General features: G+C 41.9%; 1 protein-coding gene across 2 annotated transcripts in view; it reads right to left on the minus strand.

The window, feature by feature from the left end:
• The window catches only part of zfr (zinc finger RNA binding protein), a 69,435-nt gene that overhangs the window by 27,397 nt on the left and 23,816 nt on the right, over positions 1-18,222 (minus strand). For both annotated transcript variants that reach the window (XM_085973722.1, XM_085973729.1), the window contains exons 5-10: positions 16,784-16,907; positions 15,590-15,808; positions 12,476-12,702; positions 7,986-8,174; positions 4,884-5,154; positions 2,795-2,970 (exon numbers count right to left, since the gene is read on the minus strand). In XM_085973722.1, coding sequence (XP_085829848.1) covers positions 2,795-2,970; positions 4,884-5,154; positions 7,986-8,174; positions 12,476-12,702; positions 15,590-15,808; positions 16,784-16,907 — 1,206 coding nt within the window. The remainder of the gene's footprint in view (positions 1-2,794; positions 2,971-4,883; positions 5,155-7,985; positions 8,175-12,475; positions 12,703-15,589; positions 15,809-16,783; positions 16,908-18,222) is intronic.

Raw genomic sequence — 18,222 nt, forward strand, 5'->3', positions numbered from 1 at the left:
CGGGAAAGAGGTGCAAGCAGGATTTTGAGGGTGTAACTGGTAGAACAGATAAGGGAGAACCAGTGGATGTGGTATATTTGGACTTTCAGAAGGCTTTCGATAAGGTCCCGCATAAGTTAAAGCACACGGGATTGGGGGTAAGGTACTGTCTTGGATAGAGAACTGGCTGGCAGACAGGAAGCAAAGAGTTAGAATAAACGGGTCTTCTTCCGAGTGGCAGGCAGTGACTAGTGGGGTACCGCAGGGATCGGAGCTAGGACCCCAGCTATTCACAATTATATATATATATATATAAATAAATGATCTAGAGGAGGGAACTACATGTAACTACAGCACGGTGGCATAGTGGTTAGCACTGTTGCCTTACAGCGCCAGGGACCCGGGTTCGAATCCGGCCTCGGGTGACTGTCTGTGTGGAGTTTGCACATTCTCCCCGTGTTTGCATGGGTTTCCTCCGGGTGCTCCGGTTTCCTCCCACAGTCCAAAGATGTGCGGGTTAGGTTGATTGGCTATGATAAATTGACCCTTAGTGTTAGGGGGATTAAATACGTGGGGTTACGGGGATCGGGTGGGATATGTGTCGGTGCAGGCTCGATGGGCCGAAATGGCCTCTATCTGCACTGTGGGGTTTCTGTGATTCTGTGAATATCTCCAAGTTTGCAGATGAAACAAAGCTGGATGGGCGTGTGTGCTGTGAGGAGGGTGCAGAGAAACTCCAGTATGATTTGGACAGGTTGGGTGATTGTACTGCATTTGCCATGCATCTGCCCAATGTGGATAAATGCGAGGTTAGCCACTTCGGTGGCAAAAATAGGAAGACAGATTATTATCTGAACGGCAATAGATTGTGAAAAGGGGAAGTGCAACAAGACCTGGGTGTCCTTGTGCACCAGTCACTGAAGGTAATCATGCAGGTGCAGCAGGCGGTTAAGAAGGCAAATTGTATGCTAGCCTTCATAGCAACAGGATTCAACTACACGAACAAGCACGTCTTGCTGCAGTTCTACAGGGCCTTGGTGAGACCACACCTTGAGTATTGTGTGCAGTTTTGGTCGCCTTATCTGAGGAAGGATGTTCTTGCCATGGAGAGAGTGCAGCGAAGATTCACCAGGCTGATACCTGGGATGGCAGGAATGACGTACGAGGAGAGATTGGGTCGATTAGATTTATATTCGCTAGAGTTTAGAAGAATGAGAAGGGATCTCATTGAAACTTATAAAATTCTAACAGGACTAGACAGACTAGATGCAGGAAGGATGTTCCCGATGGCGGGATAGTCCAGAACCAGGGGTCACAGTCTAAGGATAAGGGGTAAGCCATTTAGGACTGAGATGAGGAAGAATTTCTTCACCGAGAGTGGTGAACCTGTGGAATTCTCTACCACACAAGGCAATTGAGGCCAATTCATTAAATATATTCAAGGAGGAGTTAGATATATTTCTTAAGGCTAAAGGGATCAAGGGATATGGGGAGAAAGCAGGGACAGGTTACTGAATTTGGATGATCAGCCATAAACTCATTAAATGGTGGAACAGGCTCGAGGGGCCGAATGGCCTACTCCTGCTCCTATCTTCTATGTTTCTAGGAACAGGAACAACAGAAAAACTTGTATTTATATAGCACCTTTAACATAGTAAAAAGTCCCAAGGCGCTTCACAGGAGTGTTATCAAACAAAATTTGACACCAAACCACTTAAGGAGAAATTAGGGCAGATGACCAAAAGTTTGGTCAAAGAGGTAGGTATTAATGAGAGTCTTAAGGAGGAAAGAGGTAGAGAGGCGGAGAGGTTTAGGGAGGGAATTCCAGAGCTTAGGTCCTTGGCCACTGAAGACACGATCACACCAATGGTTGAGCAGCTAAAATTAGGGATGCTCAAGAGGAGCGCAGATATCTCGGAGGGTTGCGTGGCTGGAGAAGATTACAGAGATAGGGAGGGGCGAGTCCATGGAGAGATTGGAAAACAAGGATGAGAATTTTTAAAATTGAGGCGTTGCTTAACCGGGAACCAATGTAGGTCAGCGAGCACCAGAGTGATGGGCGAACGGGATTTGGTGCGAGTTAGGTCAAGGGCAGCAGAGTTTTGGATGACCTCAAGTTTACGTAGGGTAGAACGTAGGAGGCCAGCCAGGAGCGCTTTAGAATAGTCAAATCTAGAGGTAACAAAGGCATGGATGAGGGTTTCAGCAGCAGATCAGAGGGGGCAGGGACAGAGTCAGGCAATGTTACAGAGGTAGAAATAAGAGGTCTTAGTTATGCTGTGGATATGTGGTCAGAAGCTCATTTCAGGGTCAGGTATGACACCAACAGTCTGGTTCAGCCTCAGACAGATGCTAGGGAGAGGGATGGAGTCGGTGACTAAGGAACGGAGACAATGGCTTCGGTCTTTCCAATGTTTATAAAAAAAAGGCTCCATAATACTGAAACATACAAATGTTCAAATTAAAATGCATATACATTAAATAACCAAAGTCATTGCAGAAATACTGAAGATAACAGGTAGATCTGGAAAGGATCTCCTTCCTGGTATCAAATAGAATCAGAAATCTGCTAGTTCAGATCGCGACGATTCATGCATAAAGTATTACAAAAAATTGCTTTCAATACAAATTTTAGATAAATAATTCAAATGTTCATATTGCAGTATATGGAAGAGTTTCATTATTCTGCATAAAATTGATAGGATCCTACAATTTTCCCCCTACTTTTAGAAGCACCCCATATCCTCATAACGGTAGTAAATGCCAAAGTGTCCAAATGGGAACCAACATCATCAACAGGTCTCCATAAAATTACCTCTTCCACATAATCATGACCAACAGGCTGAACATCACTTTGCAATGCAGCAAGTGCTGTCATTGGCTCCACCACTGCCTCTGATTTGGTCTCTTGAACAGGTGGTGTTGCCACTTTTACTTCAGGTGTTTTGACTTCCTCAATTATAGTTCCTGTGGTCTGCAACTTGTTACCACCTAGAGAACAATTCAATACTTCAACCACCATAATCGAGCAACTTATACATGAAGTTATTTTACATTACAAATGGGATTCATTTAAATGCATGACACTTGAAATAAAATTTAACAGCTATTACATCAACACCACAGGTGTTTGATCACCATGACCTTTTTCAGTCCAGATTTACCCAAGTAAACTCAGAGCAATGACATTTAGTACAATCGACTTCGCCATCACTAATGACTTTAAGCATTGATTTTTACTGTTTGTCAAAAATTTTATAGTAATTATGATTATTCTCTCTGTTCTTTCCTTCCATTCTCTTCAACCTCAAATGCAACAACTGGACAGTCAGATACCATTCTTCGGGTACTCAACAAGTTAACAAATAGGAGCTGTAGTTGCAGCAGAGCCAGCTTGTTAAGAACATAAGAAATAGGAGCAGGGTAGGCCATTTGGCCTTTCGAGCCTGCTCCACCATTCAATGAGATCATGGCTGATCTTCTGCCTCAACTCCATTCACCGGCCTTATCGCCATATCCCTTGATGCCCTTACTAGTCAGAAATCTATCGACTTCTGTTTTGAATATACCCAATGACTGAGCCTTCACAGCCCTGTGGGGTAGAGAATTCCAAAGATTCACCACCCTCTGTGTGAAGAAATTCCTTCTCATCTCAGTCCTGAATGGCCTACCCTTTATCCTGAGGCTGTGGCCCCTGGTTCTAGACTCCCCAGCCAAGGAAAATATTCTCCCAGCATCCACCCTATCAAGCGCTGTAATAATTTTGTATGCTTCAATGAGATCCCCTCTCATTCTTCCGAATTCAAGAGAATATAGGCCCAGTTTACTCAATCTCTTTTCATACGACAGTCCCGCCATCCCAGGAATCAATCTCATGAACCTTCGTTGCACTCCCTCTATGGCAGTTATATCCTTCCTTAGGTAAGACCAAAATTGTACACAGTACTCCAGGTGTGGTCTCACCAAGGCCCTATATAATTGGAGTAAGACTTCTTTACTCCTGTACTCAATTCCTTTGTAATGAAGGCCAGCATACCATTTGCCTTCCTAATGGCTTGCTGCACCTGCACATTCACTTTCAGTGACTCATGTACAAGGACACCCAGGTCCCTTTGAGCATCTGCATTCCTCAATCGTTCACCATTTAGGAAACACTCTGCCTTTGTTTTTTCTACCAAAGTGGATAACTTCACATTTATCCACATTATATTCCATCTGCCATGTTCTCGCCCACTCGCTGAGCCTGTCGAGATCCCCTTGAAGCCTCTTCACATCCTCTTCGCAACTGACACTGCCACCTAGCTTTGTCTCATCAACAAATTTGGAAATGTTACATTTAGTCCCCTCATCCAAATCATTGATATAGATTGTGAATAGCTGGGGCCCAAGCACCGATCCTTGCGGTACCCCACTAGTCACAGCCTGCCATCCTGAAAAAGACCCGTTTATCCCTACTCTTTGTTTTCTGTCTGTTAACCAATTCTCAATCCATGCTAGTATATTACCCCCAATTCCACGTGCCCTAATTTTGTTCATCAACCTCTTGTGTGGGACCTTATCGAAGGCCTTCTGAAGTTCCAAATACATCACATCTACCAGTTCCCTTTTGTCTATTCCACTAGTTACATCCTCAAAGAACTCCAATAGGTTTGTCAAACAGGATTTCCCTTTCATAAATCCATGCTGACTCTGCCCAATCTTACTATTAGTTTCTAAGTGCCCAGTTATTGCATCCTTTATAATAGATTCCAGCATTTTCCCAACTACTGATGTGAGGCTAACAGGTCTGTAGTTCCCCATTTTCTCTCTCCCTCCTTTCTTAAATAGCAGGGTTACATTTGCTATCCTCCAATTGTTGATTTAAAAACAAACATAGAAGTAATTTAATAAATTCTAGTACTTGCCTACAAAAGTTATCTTCGGGGTTGGTGCTTTTTTTGCAGTAAGCAGCTTGTTAGCAACATTATTGACAGATACAGCAGCAACTGGATTAGGCTTTACAGCAGTAGAGACAGTAGCAGTCGCAGCAGCCATACCACTGCTGGATCCTGTGGGTGGGTTTGGAGTAGCTGGCTTGGCCAAGGTCCCAGCTGTAGTTGTCGTCGTCGTCTGGCTGACCATGCTAGGTTCTGTCGATGGAATGGGCTTGCCAAGCTTGGTATGTAACTTGACTACCTAGATGATATCAAGAAAAGTAAATTTGCTGTTCAACAGTGGCAATAAAATTACTTTGTAAATCGACCAATTTGGTGAAACAATTGTGTTTTAAAGAATTAATGTTAATTATGAAACACAAGATACCATTTGCTTAAATAAAACAGAAGTTAGTTTTAAAATCAGAAATATTTAAAAACTCTAAGCCAATATACCACAAATCTTATGTCTCATAATCTCACCATCTTGTTTGTTCTAATTTATTGGCTTCAGTTTGAAGCATTCACTAAAATGCAACCTTGACTCTCCTGCTCTTCTTTGAAATGATGCCATAGGATCTTTTATGTCCACCTGAGAGAGCAGACAGGGCCTCGGTTTAACGTCTCATCCGAAAGACGGCACCTCCAACAGTGCAGCACTCCCTCAGCACCACACTGGAGTGTCAGCCTAGTTTTATGTGCTCAAGTCCCAGGAGTGAGACGTGAACCCACAACCTTCTAACTCAGAGGCGAGTGTGCGACCAACTGAGCCATAGCTGACACTTAGACCCTTGGTTCCCCACAATTTTTGGTCTGCTTTGTGTGTCTTCTACTGTGAAGACAGATACAAAATATTTGTTTAATGTTTCTGCCATTTCTTTATCCCCAATAATAATTTCTCCTGTCTCAGCCTCTAAGGAACCAACGTTTATTTTTGCTACTCTCTTCCTTTTTACATACCTGTAGAAGCTCTTACAATCTGTTTTTATATTTCTTGCTAGTTTTCTCATTCTATTTTTTCCCTTTGTATCAATTTTTTGGTCATCCTTTGCTGGTTTCTGAAACTCTTCCAATCCTCAGGCTTACTACTATTCTTCGCAACATTATAAGCTTCTTCTTTCAATCTAATGCTATCCATAACTTCTTTAGTTAGCCACGGATGGATCACTTTTCCCGTTTTGTTTCTCAATGGGATGTATTTTTGTTGAGAATTATGAAATATTTCTTTAAATGCTAGCCACTGCTTATCTAACGCCATACCTTTTAATCTATTTTTCCAATCTACCTTAGCCAACTCGCCCCTCATACCTATGTACAGGAAACTCTTTGGTATCCGGCACTGACGGGACCGGGATGGTGCCAGCTGATTAAAAATTCCGGATGACGGAGGGGGTTATCTACCTAAGCTATTTTTAAAAAACAAAAATTTTAAAAAATCAAGAAATGTGCAGTATACAGTAATTGGGTACTCCCCTACAGAATGTTGTGTTAAATGGATGGTGGAAGATGCTCGATTAAGTACAGTACTGCCAGTTGAGGGTAATCCATAACTCTTTAATGACTTCCGACAGCGTCAAGAAGCCGAGTAGTGGCAGTCTGGAGAACTACCCCCACTGACTAACTCGGCCACAGCAACATTTCAGGTGTTGTTTTCGGAGTATGAATTTTGCCGGTTAATAGAGAATTCCGGATATTTAGGTGCCGTTTAAACGAGTTTCCTGTAATTGGCTTTATTTAAGTTTAAGACTCTAGTTTTGGACTGAGGCAAGTCACTCTCAAAATTAATGTAAAAAAGCGCCAGGGACCCGGGTTCAAATCCGGCCTCGGGTGACTGTCTGTGTGGAGTCTGCACATTCTCCCCGTGTTTGCATGGGTTTCCTCCGGGTGCTCCGGTTTCCTCCCACAGTCCAAAGATGTGCGGGTTAGGTTGATTGGCTATGATAAATTGACCCTTAGTGTTAGGGGGATTAAATGCGTGGGGTTACGGGGATAGGGTGGGATATGTGGGGGTTATGGGGATCGGGTGGGATATGTGTCGGTGCAGGCTCGATGGGCCAAAATGGCCTCTATCTGCACTGTGGGGTTTCTGTGATCACTCGGCCCCAGAAGATCCTTTACTACGAGACTGCTAATTAACCCTGTCTCATTACACAATATAAGATCTAAAATAGTCTGTTCCCTGGTTGGTTCCATGACGTATTGTTCCAGGAAACTGTCCCGAATGCATTCCATGAACTTGTCTTCCAGACTACCTTTGCCAATTTTATTTGTCCAGTCTATAAGAAGATTAAAGTCTCCCAAGATTATTGCATTACCTTTGTTACAAGCTCCAAGCTCCTACCATTTCTTAATTAATATTCTGTCCAATGGTATAGCTACTATTAGGGGGCCTATATACTACTCCCACCAGTGTTTTCTGCTCCTTGTTATTCCTCATCTCCACCCATACTGATTTTACTTCCTGATCTTCCGAGCCGAGATCCTTTCTCTCTACTGTCCTTATGTCATCCTTTATTATCAGGGCTACCCCCACTCCTTTTCCATTCTGCCTGTCTTTTCGAAACATCAAGTACCCTGGAACATTTAGTTCCCAACCTTGGTCACCTTGCAACCACGTCTCTGTAATGGCTATTAGATCAAACTCATTTATCTCCATTTGTGCCACTAGTTCGTCTATCCTGTTACGAATGCTTTGTGCATTCAGATAAAGCATCTTTAATTTTTTTTTTTAACCATTATTCCCTGCTTTGACCTTATTCTCTGCTGCACTGCTACCGTTAAACTCTCTCTCCTTTCCCGTCAGTCTGCTTATTTTTACCCAAATCGCTGCACTGCTCTATTGCCTTGACCTTGCTCTTTTGATTTCTAAATTTCCCCTCACCTGACCCCTTCCCCATCCCCCCTTTTTTAGTTTAAAGCCCCGTCAGCCTTGGTTTCCCTCACATGCTAGGTAAGTTTTCTCCAAATCTGGACAACTACCTCAGGCTCAACCAATAAGTTATATTGAATAAATACTTCACACTTTGCTCACCAGATTTGAAAATATTAAAACAAAGAAGTACTTAGTTATAAAACTGAAAACAATACATTTACCTTCTGATGCTTTGCTCCACGAATATGTGCTGCATAAGCATCGGCTCCAGTGCAAGAAACATCACAGAGCTCACAACGCAGCTGATTTTGAATGCCACGAGCTGTTCCAGTATTGCTGCTTTGGTTAGTAGTTTTCAGAGCAGCTTCCTTCTTCTTGTGTTTCTGTCCTTCCAAATGTTCCCTGTAAGTCTGGTAAAGCAGAAACAGATTTTTTCCCCTAAATGTTCAACCTCTCCAATACCGGCGAAAGTAAATCTGGGGTCTTATTAAACTCGGCATCAAGGATGCTATCTGTGCTCAGCATAGGACCATAGAAATTTACAGCACAAATGGCGACTGTTTGGCTTTTCGAGGCTGTGTCGGCTCTTCGCTAATCTCTATCCCACAACCATCCCCCATAGCTCTGCATCTTCCTCTGCCTCAAATACTTATCCAATTTTACCTTAAAATATGCAATGGTCTCTGCCTCAACCACTCCCCATGGCAAAGCTCTAACAAACCTCTGCATAAAGAAATTTCTACGAACCTCTCATTTTAACAATTTTCAATTGAAGATCCCTCATCAAATACTCCCCAACCAGAGGAAATGGTCTTCCCTCCCCAACCAGAGGAAATGGTCTTCCCTCTTCACCCTATCAAACCCCTTTTCAATCTTTAAAAACCTCTTAAATCTCCCCTTCGCCTTCTTTGCTCTACTGAAAATAGTTCCAGTATCTGAAGTCTCTTCTCATGATTACAGTTCCTCATCCTTGGTATCATCCTGGTGAACCTAGTCATGGTTATAATGCCCTTTATAACCAAACCTATACACAGGAAAAAGATAATGAAAGATCAGAAAGATAAGGGTGCCTGACTGGAAAAACACAATGTTCAGTGAGGTGATGAGGGATTTGGCCCAAATTAAGTGGGCAAATAGTTAACAGGATGAAAGATCATTAATGATGACATTATCAAATATGAGATATACCACAAAATAGATATACTCCCACAAGGTGAAAAAGACTGCAAAGGATAATGCTCTGTGGAAAAACAAAAACACATTTTAAAAAGGAGACATACAAGAGGATCATAGGAACAGGAGTAGGCCATACAGGCCCTTGATCCTGTTCTGGCATTCTAATACATCATGGATGATATGTAGCTCAACTCCATTTGCTATCATCTGCTCGATATCCCCTGATACCCATATATCTATTGATCTCAGTCTTGAAAGCTTCAATTGACCCAGCATCCACAGATCTTTTTTTTTCCGGGGGGGGGGGGGGGGGGAAAAGAGCAGGGAAGAGACAGGAAAAGAGTTCCAGACTTCTATTAGTAGACTAGGCCGATATTCTCCAGAGTTTAGAGGATTGAAAGGTGATCTCACTGAAACATAAAAAATTCTTACAGGGCTTGACAGGGTAGATGCAGGGAGGATGTTTCCCCTGGCTGGGGAGTCTAGAACCAGGGGTCTCAGTCTCAGAATAAGGGGTCGGCCATTTAAGACTGAGATTAAGTGAAATTTCTTCACTCAGAGGGTGGTGAATCTTTGGAATTCTCTACCCCAGAAGGCTGTGGAGTCTCAGTCGTTGAGTATATTCAAGACAGAGATCGATAGATTTTTCAATATTAAGGGAATCAAGGGATATGGGGGATGAGGTAGAAGATCAGCCATGATCTTATTGAATGGCAGAGCAGGCTCGAAGGGCCAAATAGCTTACTCCTGCTCCTATTGCTTATGTTCTTTGTGTCAAAGTGTTTCCTGATTTTTAAGATTATGTCCACTTTGTTCTGGATTCACCCATCTGGGGGAAATAGTTTCTCTGCATCTGTTCTTTCAAATCCCTTTATCATTTTAAAACCTCAAAATTAGATCACCGTTCTACCTTCAAAACCTAAGGGAATATAAACTAAGTTTGTCCTCATAAATTTAACCCATTAAGCCCTGGTATCATTCTGGCAAATCTATGCTGGAACCCCTCCACGGCCAATATATCTTTCCTGAGGTGGTGCCCAAAACTGATGGGCTCTGACCAAGGCTCTGTAGAACGAAAGCATAGAAACAGAGAAGCTAGGAGCAGGAGTAGGCCATTCGGCCCCTCGAGCCCGCTCCGCCATTTAATGAGATCATAGCTGATCATCCAAACTCAGTAGCCTGTCCCTGCTTTCTCCCCATATCCCTTGATCCCTTTAGCCTTAAGAAATATATCCAACTCCTTCTTGAATATATTTAATGAATTGGCCTCAACTGCCCTGTGTGGCAGAGAATTCCACAGGTTCACCATGCTCTGGGTGAAGAAATTCCTCCTCATCTCTGTCCTAAATGGCTTACCCCTTATCCTTAGGCTGTGACCCCCGGTTCTGGACTCCCCCGCCATCGGGAACATCCTTCCTGCATCTAGTTTGTCTAGTCCTGTTAGAATTTTATAAGTTTCAATGAAATCCCCTCTCATTCTTCTAAACTCTAGCGAATAGAAGACGTCTAATCGACCCAATCTCTCCTCATACATCATTCCTGCCATCCCAGGTATCAGTCTGGTGAATCTTCGCTGCACTCTCTCCATGGCAAGAACATCCTTCCTCAGATAAGGTGACCAAAATTGCACACAATACTCAAGGTGTGGTCTCACCAAGGCCCTGTACAACTGCAGCAAGACATCCTTGCTCCTGTACGCAAATCCTCTCGCTATGAAGGCCAACATACCATTTGCCTTCTTAATTGCCTGCTGCACCTGCATGCTTACCTTCAGCAACTGGTGCACAAGGACACCCAGGTCTAGTTGCACTTCCCCTTTTTCCAATCTATTGCCGTTCAGATAATATAAATCGGTCTTCCTGTTTTTGCCACCGAAGTGGATAACCTCACATTTATCCACATTATACTGAATTTGCCATGCATCTGCCCAATCACCCAACCTGTCCAAATCGTACTGGAGTTTCTCTGCATCCTCTTCACAGCACACACGCCCACCCAGCTTTGTGTCGTCTGCAAACTTGGAGATATTACATCTAGTTCTCTCGTCTAGATCATTTATATATATTGTGAATAGCTGGGGTCCTAGCACCGATCCCTGTGGTACCCCACTAATCACTGCCTGCCACTCGGAAAAAGACCAGTTTATTCCAAGCATAACTTCCTCACTTTTGTATTGTGCACCATGCTGACCCTCATGATCAGCTCATGGTTGTCTAAGTGCTCAGCGACTTAGTCCCCGATGATAGATTTCAGTAACTTCCCCGCTATTGATGTTAAACTAATAGGTCGTTACCTGGTTTCTTCCTCCCTCTCTTCTTACATAATGGGAGGGACAGTCACAATTTACCAATCCAAAAGGCACAATTCCCAAATCTAGAGAGCTTGCCTATTTTAAGTCTCCATTTTATGTTCTCCATTACCTTTTTTAAAAAACACTTCTATTAAATCCACAAAGTTCCTCACCTTGACCTATTTTTAGGTTCCCTTGTACTGCTGGTATTTTGTCCTCTTCCTCCACTGAAAATATTAATTTGACAAATCTGCCATTTCTTTACTATACATTATAGTCTCACCTGCAGTGGTCTTTAATGGGTTCATATTTCCCTTTACCACACTATTTCTCGTAATACATTTATACAAAGTTTTGCTGTTAGCTTTAATATTTCTTGCAAGTCCAATTCATTTCATATTCCTTCAAATATTTCTTACTTAAATTTAAAACCGTGGTTTGTGACTGTCCCTTCTCTCTGTCAAACCTAAAATTAAATTCAAATCATATGTTCACTATTCACAAGATGTTCCCTTACCATCAGATTGTTAACTAATTCTGGTTCTTTACTCATTGCTAAATCTAGCATGGCCTGTTCCATTGTCAGTTTTAAAACATATTGTTCTAGAAAACCATTGCCTTTACTGCTTCAGCTATTCCGCTTCTCCCACTCTATATGAAAAATATAATCTCATTATAACCACATTGCTTTTGCTACATGCTTCCCTGATCCCCATATTTATACTACATCACTGCTATCAGGAAGTCTGCAGACAACTTTTAACAGAGTCTTGCATCCTTTGCTGGTCCTTAACTACACCCAGTGTTTTCACTGCCCGACTAAAATCCCTTCTTTATACTGCTGTAGTTGTGTCTATCAATACTGCTACACCCAGGCTTTCCCAATGTCTCCATCCTTTCTAAAAATCCTACAACCTGGAATATTTAGCTGCCAATCATCCTCAGCTTGTAGCCAGATCTCTGTAATGGCTGCTACATCATATCCTTTAAGCTGAATTTTGTGCTCCAAGCTCACTTGTTGCATTTCATATACAGTATGATTACTAAATATTCTTGGGCACCATAAGCAATGTAACACAATATTGCTTGGTGGAGAGAGGGTGGGGATTAATTCATGTTGGAAATGTAACTTTCAAAATCCATTGATCCAGATATGTCCAGTGCTATAAAATTGGAAAGTAAACTGCAACAGTGAACTGTAAACTAATCAAAAGTTGGTATGTTTACAATCCAATACATTCTTACCTGTGGCCCAGCACAACTGATCTTGCAAACATCACAGTAATGGATCTGAGGTTGTTTAGGTGGCTGCTTTGGTTTCTGTTTATTCTGGAATGGCACTTTCTTGGTGAAAGTGTTCCCAGCCCAAGCTGCTGCTTGTTTCTGTTGTTGCTGCTGTTGCTGTTGCTGCTGTTGGTAGTAGGAAGATGCAGCAGAATACACTGCAGCTTCATATCCAGCATACGTAGCTCCTAGGAAATAAAAAGATTGAAAAAAATTACTGTCCATTTTTATAAATAAATCCACCATAACCAAGTTGCCATTTCCTCAGAGAAGCTCAAACTATTATTTTTACTCCAGGTGCATTTCCATTTTGGGAGGAGGATTATAAACATGTGAAAGATAGACAGGAAAAGACCAGCTGGCCAGTCAAGCCTGCCCCAAATAGCCATGATGATCTAAGAATTACAATTTACAACACCCACCAGCAACCATGTGATCTCCTGGGAGAGGCAAAATAAAAAACCTATGGCCAAGGGAGAAAACCTGGAAAATTCCTCTCCGACCCAGGTGTAACTTCCGCCCCCCCCCCATAAGATACATAGATAAGGTACAGCATGCAACTAATCCTAGCTCATCCATACAGAAACTCCCCCCCCCTCCCCCCACAGAATCCAATTGTTTAAAATGATTGCGAGGTTTTTGCTTCCACTATCCAGAAGACTCTTCCATATGTTGATCACTATATGCAGAACTTCCTGAGGTCAGTCTTAAATTTGTCATTTAGTAGTTTGACCTTTGTCCTATGGTCAACAGTTTAGCTTGAAGTAGTGTTCCAGATTTGCTTTTTCTATACTGTTTAAAGAAAGGACTTGCATTTACGCTATATCACATCCTCAGGACTTCCAAAAGCATTTACAACCAACAAAAAAGTCATGGTTATGTAGACAAAAAGCAGCAGCTACTAGTTAATCTGGTTTTTGGTATCGATGGTTGAGAAAGGAATGTTGGCCAGGATAGCAGGAGAATCCCTGCTCTTGGTCAAATAGCACCGTGCAATCTTTTATATCCACCTGAGCAAGCAGATGGGAGGAAGCTCCGCTTCTGTGCAGTTTAATTCTATGCAATTTTGACACCACTCCTTCCCACTTTTACACATGCGAGCACACGCACACTTCCAATTCAGCCACACAAGCATCTTCTGGGGGGGGGGGGGGGGGGGGGTTCTCATATCTTCTTCCTGTCTTTTTTGTGAATATAAAGTTGTTTGTTAGTTAGAGCTACAGCCATGCTTTTTCCACATTTCTCTTTCATCTGACCACCCTTTTAACATGCTTCTACGCATACTCAGTGAACCCCTTCGCCTGCCGCCATGCCGGATTTGTGGAAGTAATTTCTCATTTCATTTATCCATTTGGAGTCTAGTGTACACTGCATAATCGAATTAACTACTCATCCCTCATACTCGACATTATGCCTTTTAAAATGTTCTACTTGTCTGCTATCAAAGCATTGAACCAACTTCCCCAATCATTTTGCTTTACCCACTTTATACAGGACTGTAAGAGTATTTAAGGCATGCCTTAATATTTGCACTAATTGCTCATCTTCAAGACAAAAAAAGCACCATACTGAGCCACCAGAAATGTTAGGACAGAGATAATCAATACCCTCAATTCTCAAGCACATTCAAAGAGGCATGGAGAGGGCCTACCTGTCTTCCCCTTTAGTTAGGAAAAATCGAAATTAAATAATTGTATTGGAGGGCCACAAAAGGAAATAAAGGCTACCCAATAAATCAAAAATAGTACAGCCACATGAGCACCATACCTGAAATCACTGGCACCAGTGAACCCAATTGTTACACCAAGAGTTTTTGGCAGCGGAAACTGCTGGAATTAACTGAAGACCTACTGATTATTTTTCAAACTGTTAATCTTTGTCAGATATTCCTGACTACAATGGAGGATATAGTTTGCCCCACCTGTGACAGAGACTGTAGGTCCCGCATTGGACTAATCAGTCACCAGCAAACTCATTTTTAATGTGGAAGCAAGTCATCCTCGGTTCCGAGGGACTGCCCAAGAAGAAAAGTTCAAGTCCAGGAGCACAGGGTATTAGAGTCACCATTTACTGATCCATGAGTCTGAAAGAATATTTAGATCAAGCTACAGGAAACAGTTCAAATTAAATCCCATTTTCACATCCTGCATGCATCAAAATTAATTTCTCTCACCATTTTAATTGATTCACAGATATATATAAACCCAAAAGCTTGAAATCTGTTCAATTCTAATTTGATTTCCAACATAAAGTAAACATAACATTTGTTTCTATGTGGCAGACATAAGATTCAATGTGATTTACAAATTTCCCTAACCCTAAAGGCTAGAGCTACAATCAGCTATACTTTATAGACTGACACACACAAGCTACATAGCCTTTGCACCAGTCAGCAGCAAACACTCAAGTGGACAAGTGAGAATATGTCTCCCGAATTCATCACAAAGTCACCAAACACGAGGTTCAAACCATATCACAACCTGCGTATTTAACTGAACTACTGCAAAATTGAAGCCTGTTATTTCAATCTCAGACTTCAGAAAACTACTGAATACTGACTTTTACATAAATGAAAGCAAATTGGACCCAAATTTCCAGGAGACGCAGACTTAGTAGTCAAAAACAGTATTTGATTTTTTAAAATAAAGATGGCACAATGGAAGATGATACAGGTTGAATCTGCCACAGCACTGTGGTCCCAATTTCAGCCACACTGCTGTGAGAAACCAATGTGCGGAGGTCAGGAGCTCTCCAAATTTTGTACGGGGCATAAGTGTGAATTAACAAATTCCAAATCTCATCTCCATACCATTCCTTTATGCCCCCTGCCAGCTGGCTCAGATTTCCATCAGCAGAGGCCTGGGAGCAGGTCACATGCAGGTGGCAGAGAGAAAAACAACTCTTCAGAAGGTACTTTGTGTGTATGTTGCCCAAATGAAAAGCACAAACTAATATAGAAACATGGGGGGAAAAGATGTAACCACAACAGGAAAAAAGTAGAGTAAAAAGCTTTCAAGAAGATTTGTATTAAAAATCCAAGATCTATACAAGAATCTGAAATACTTTACTCCTTACCAGTATAAGTCACAGCAGTCGAGCTGTATGTACCACTTTGAGTATAGGACGGAACCACGGTGGCAGCTGCCGCAGCAGCCGGTTGCACAGTTGTGGACACTGGGTAAACAGTAAAGGTAGTAGTTGGGTTTGGTGTAGCTGGCTTTATCGCCGTCACTTGTCGAGTCGGTTGAGCTTGTGTGTATTGCGTTGCAGCTTGACTATATCCTGCCTTGGCAGCTGGAACAAAAATATTATTTATTAACTTTTGAGAACAGATTTAAAAGAATGCTAGCAGGAGGGGACTTGTCATTGTTCTCTCGAAACTTTTAAGTATCATGATGTGTTTTAAATACACACAGAGCCTAATTCTATTGCTCCACCTCAACCACAGTAGCCTGTCACTCAATACACTTCAGAGGATACAATGCTTAAAAATTCTGCACCATATTTTTACCTCTTTAGTCATCTTATCGTGGATTAGCAATTGGGGCAGTCCTGAAGTCTGCTCTCCCAGCTGAAGGCATCAGGAGAGCGCAAGTTACCCAAACATGACAGCAAAATGAGCCTTTGGAATCAGCAAGTGCGGTTCACTCAACAACTTCCTCATGTTAAGTGGCAAGTCTCATTTTGGGGGTGGGTGGGAGGAAGAGGGTTGGTCAGGGGAGAAAGAAAAAACAAAGGGCCAGTGTTCCATCTCTTCCATACAGGAGTATTCCCGCTGTGGGAATTCCCAGCTTCACGGCGCTGTAAGAATAGCTGACGTGTCCCTACAGGGAGTAAGCATTCCATTGTAATTGTACTAGTACTGGTTACATATGGCAAATAAAATTGAATTGATATCCAATTATGATGCTCACCTTTGTACCATGTCTTACTCTATTCATATAGAATGGGAAACACATTGGCATGTTCAAAACTACAAGGAAAGAGCACCTAAAAGGCATACCATAGCAACAAGAATACCATTCTAATCCAGTCAGATAAATATTTGCATTATCAAACAGATCAACACTGTGCTTTTCTTTTATAAAAGTAGCTCAGTAGTGTAGTCCACCTTTCTGTTGTCACTCTTGAGAACAGTTAGTAATTTAGATGTCACATCAGTACACAGAATGCATAGACAAGCCCTACACTCAATAGTATTGCTATTTGTGATTTACAGAGCACACCATAATTTACTGATTACTATTTCCTTAACAGTATTAGACTCACCAGCTTGATAGTAGGCTTCTGCGACAGTGGGTTGTGGCTGAGCTGCAGCAGCAGGCTGTTGATAGTATTGTTTGCTGTCGTAGGCTATAGCTGGTGCGGTGGAACGCACATATGTGTAGGTGTCCTAAATTGAAAAGATTCAATTGAAACGGTTGGATAGGTTACCAAGTCATTGTTCGGATATTTTTTTTTTTTTTTTTTTTTTTTAAAACATGTGAAGTGGAAGGCATGTCTTTAAAAGAAATTTAGGTCTATTACTTTTAATGTGGGTGATGTGCCCCACCATCAAGATCCATATTACTGGTCAATTTTGGTTGCATCAATACAGAACACAATACACAAGATCAAATTAACTGTTCAAAAAGACATCAAGCTTAGCAAAAGGCATACACAACTGACATTCATTAAAACTCTGCTCAAATCTTAGTTACAAAAATGACATGACAAATCATCTGCATGGTCCACTGAAGACTACTGTTTATAAGTTCATAATAATAACTGAATGGATGCTAGACGCTAGTTTTGAACCGAGTACACGAAATAGTTATAACCCAGAAAGCAAATATAATTCCATTAACGAGATTAAAAAAATAAAAAAAAATACTGGGAGCATTAGAATCATTAAAAATTACAGCACAGGGAGTAATTTGGCCCAACCTAACGGTGCCAGCTCTACATCTGTAGTTATCTTCTCTCCCTGCTCTTTCCTCATATCCTTTTATATTTTTCCCTTTTGAAATATTTAGCCAATTCTCTTAGAATGCTATAGTCTTGGTCTCAGCCACTTGTGCTAAACCATTCCTCTGTGCAAAATTATCTTTTCAGCTCCTCATTCATTCTGATGAATTTATATAGAAACATAGAAGATAGGAGCAGGAGTAGGCCATTCGGCCCCTCGAGCCTGTTCCGCCATTTAATGAGATCATGGCTGATCATCCAAATTCATTACCCTGTCCCGGCTTTCTTCCCTTGATCCCTTTAGCCGTAAGAAATATATCTAACTCCTTCTTGAATATATTTAATGAATTGGCCTCAACTGCCTTCTGTGGTAGAGAATTCCACAGGTTCACCACTCTCTGGGTGAAGAAATTCCTCCTCATCTCAGTCCTAAATGGCTTACCCCTTATTCTTAGACTGTGACCCCTGGTTCTGGACTCTCCCACCATCAGGAACATCCTTCCTGCATCTAGTCTGTCTAGTCCTGTTAGAATTTTACAAGTTTCAATGAGATCCCCTCTCATTCTTCTAAACTCTAGCAAATATAAGCCTAATCAACCCAATCTCTCCTCATATGTCATTCCTGCCATCCCAGGTATCAGTCTGGTGAATCTTCGCTGCACTCTCTCCATGGCAAGAACATCCTTCCTCAGATAAGGCGACCAAAACTGCACACAATACTCAAGGTGTGGTCTCACTAAGGTCCTGTACAACTGCAGCAA

This window comes from Somniosus microcephalus, chromosome 2 (genome assembly GCF_052327205.1).
Source record: "Somniosus microcephalus isolate GS21.2 chromosome 2, FLI_Smic_1.0, whole genome shotgun sequence".
In the NCBI taxonomy this organism is placed as follows: domain Eukaryota; kingdom Metazoa; phylum Chordata; class Chondrichthyes; order Squaliformes; family Somniosidae; genus Somniosus; species Somniosus microcephalus.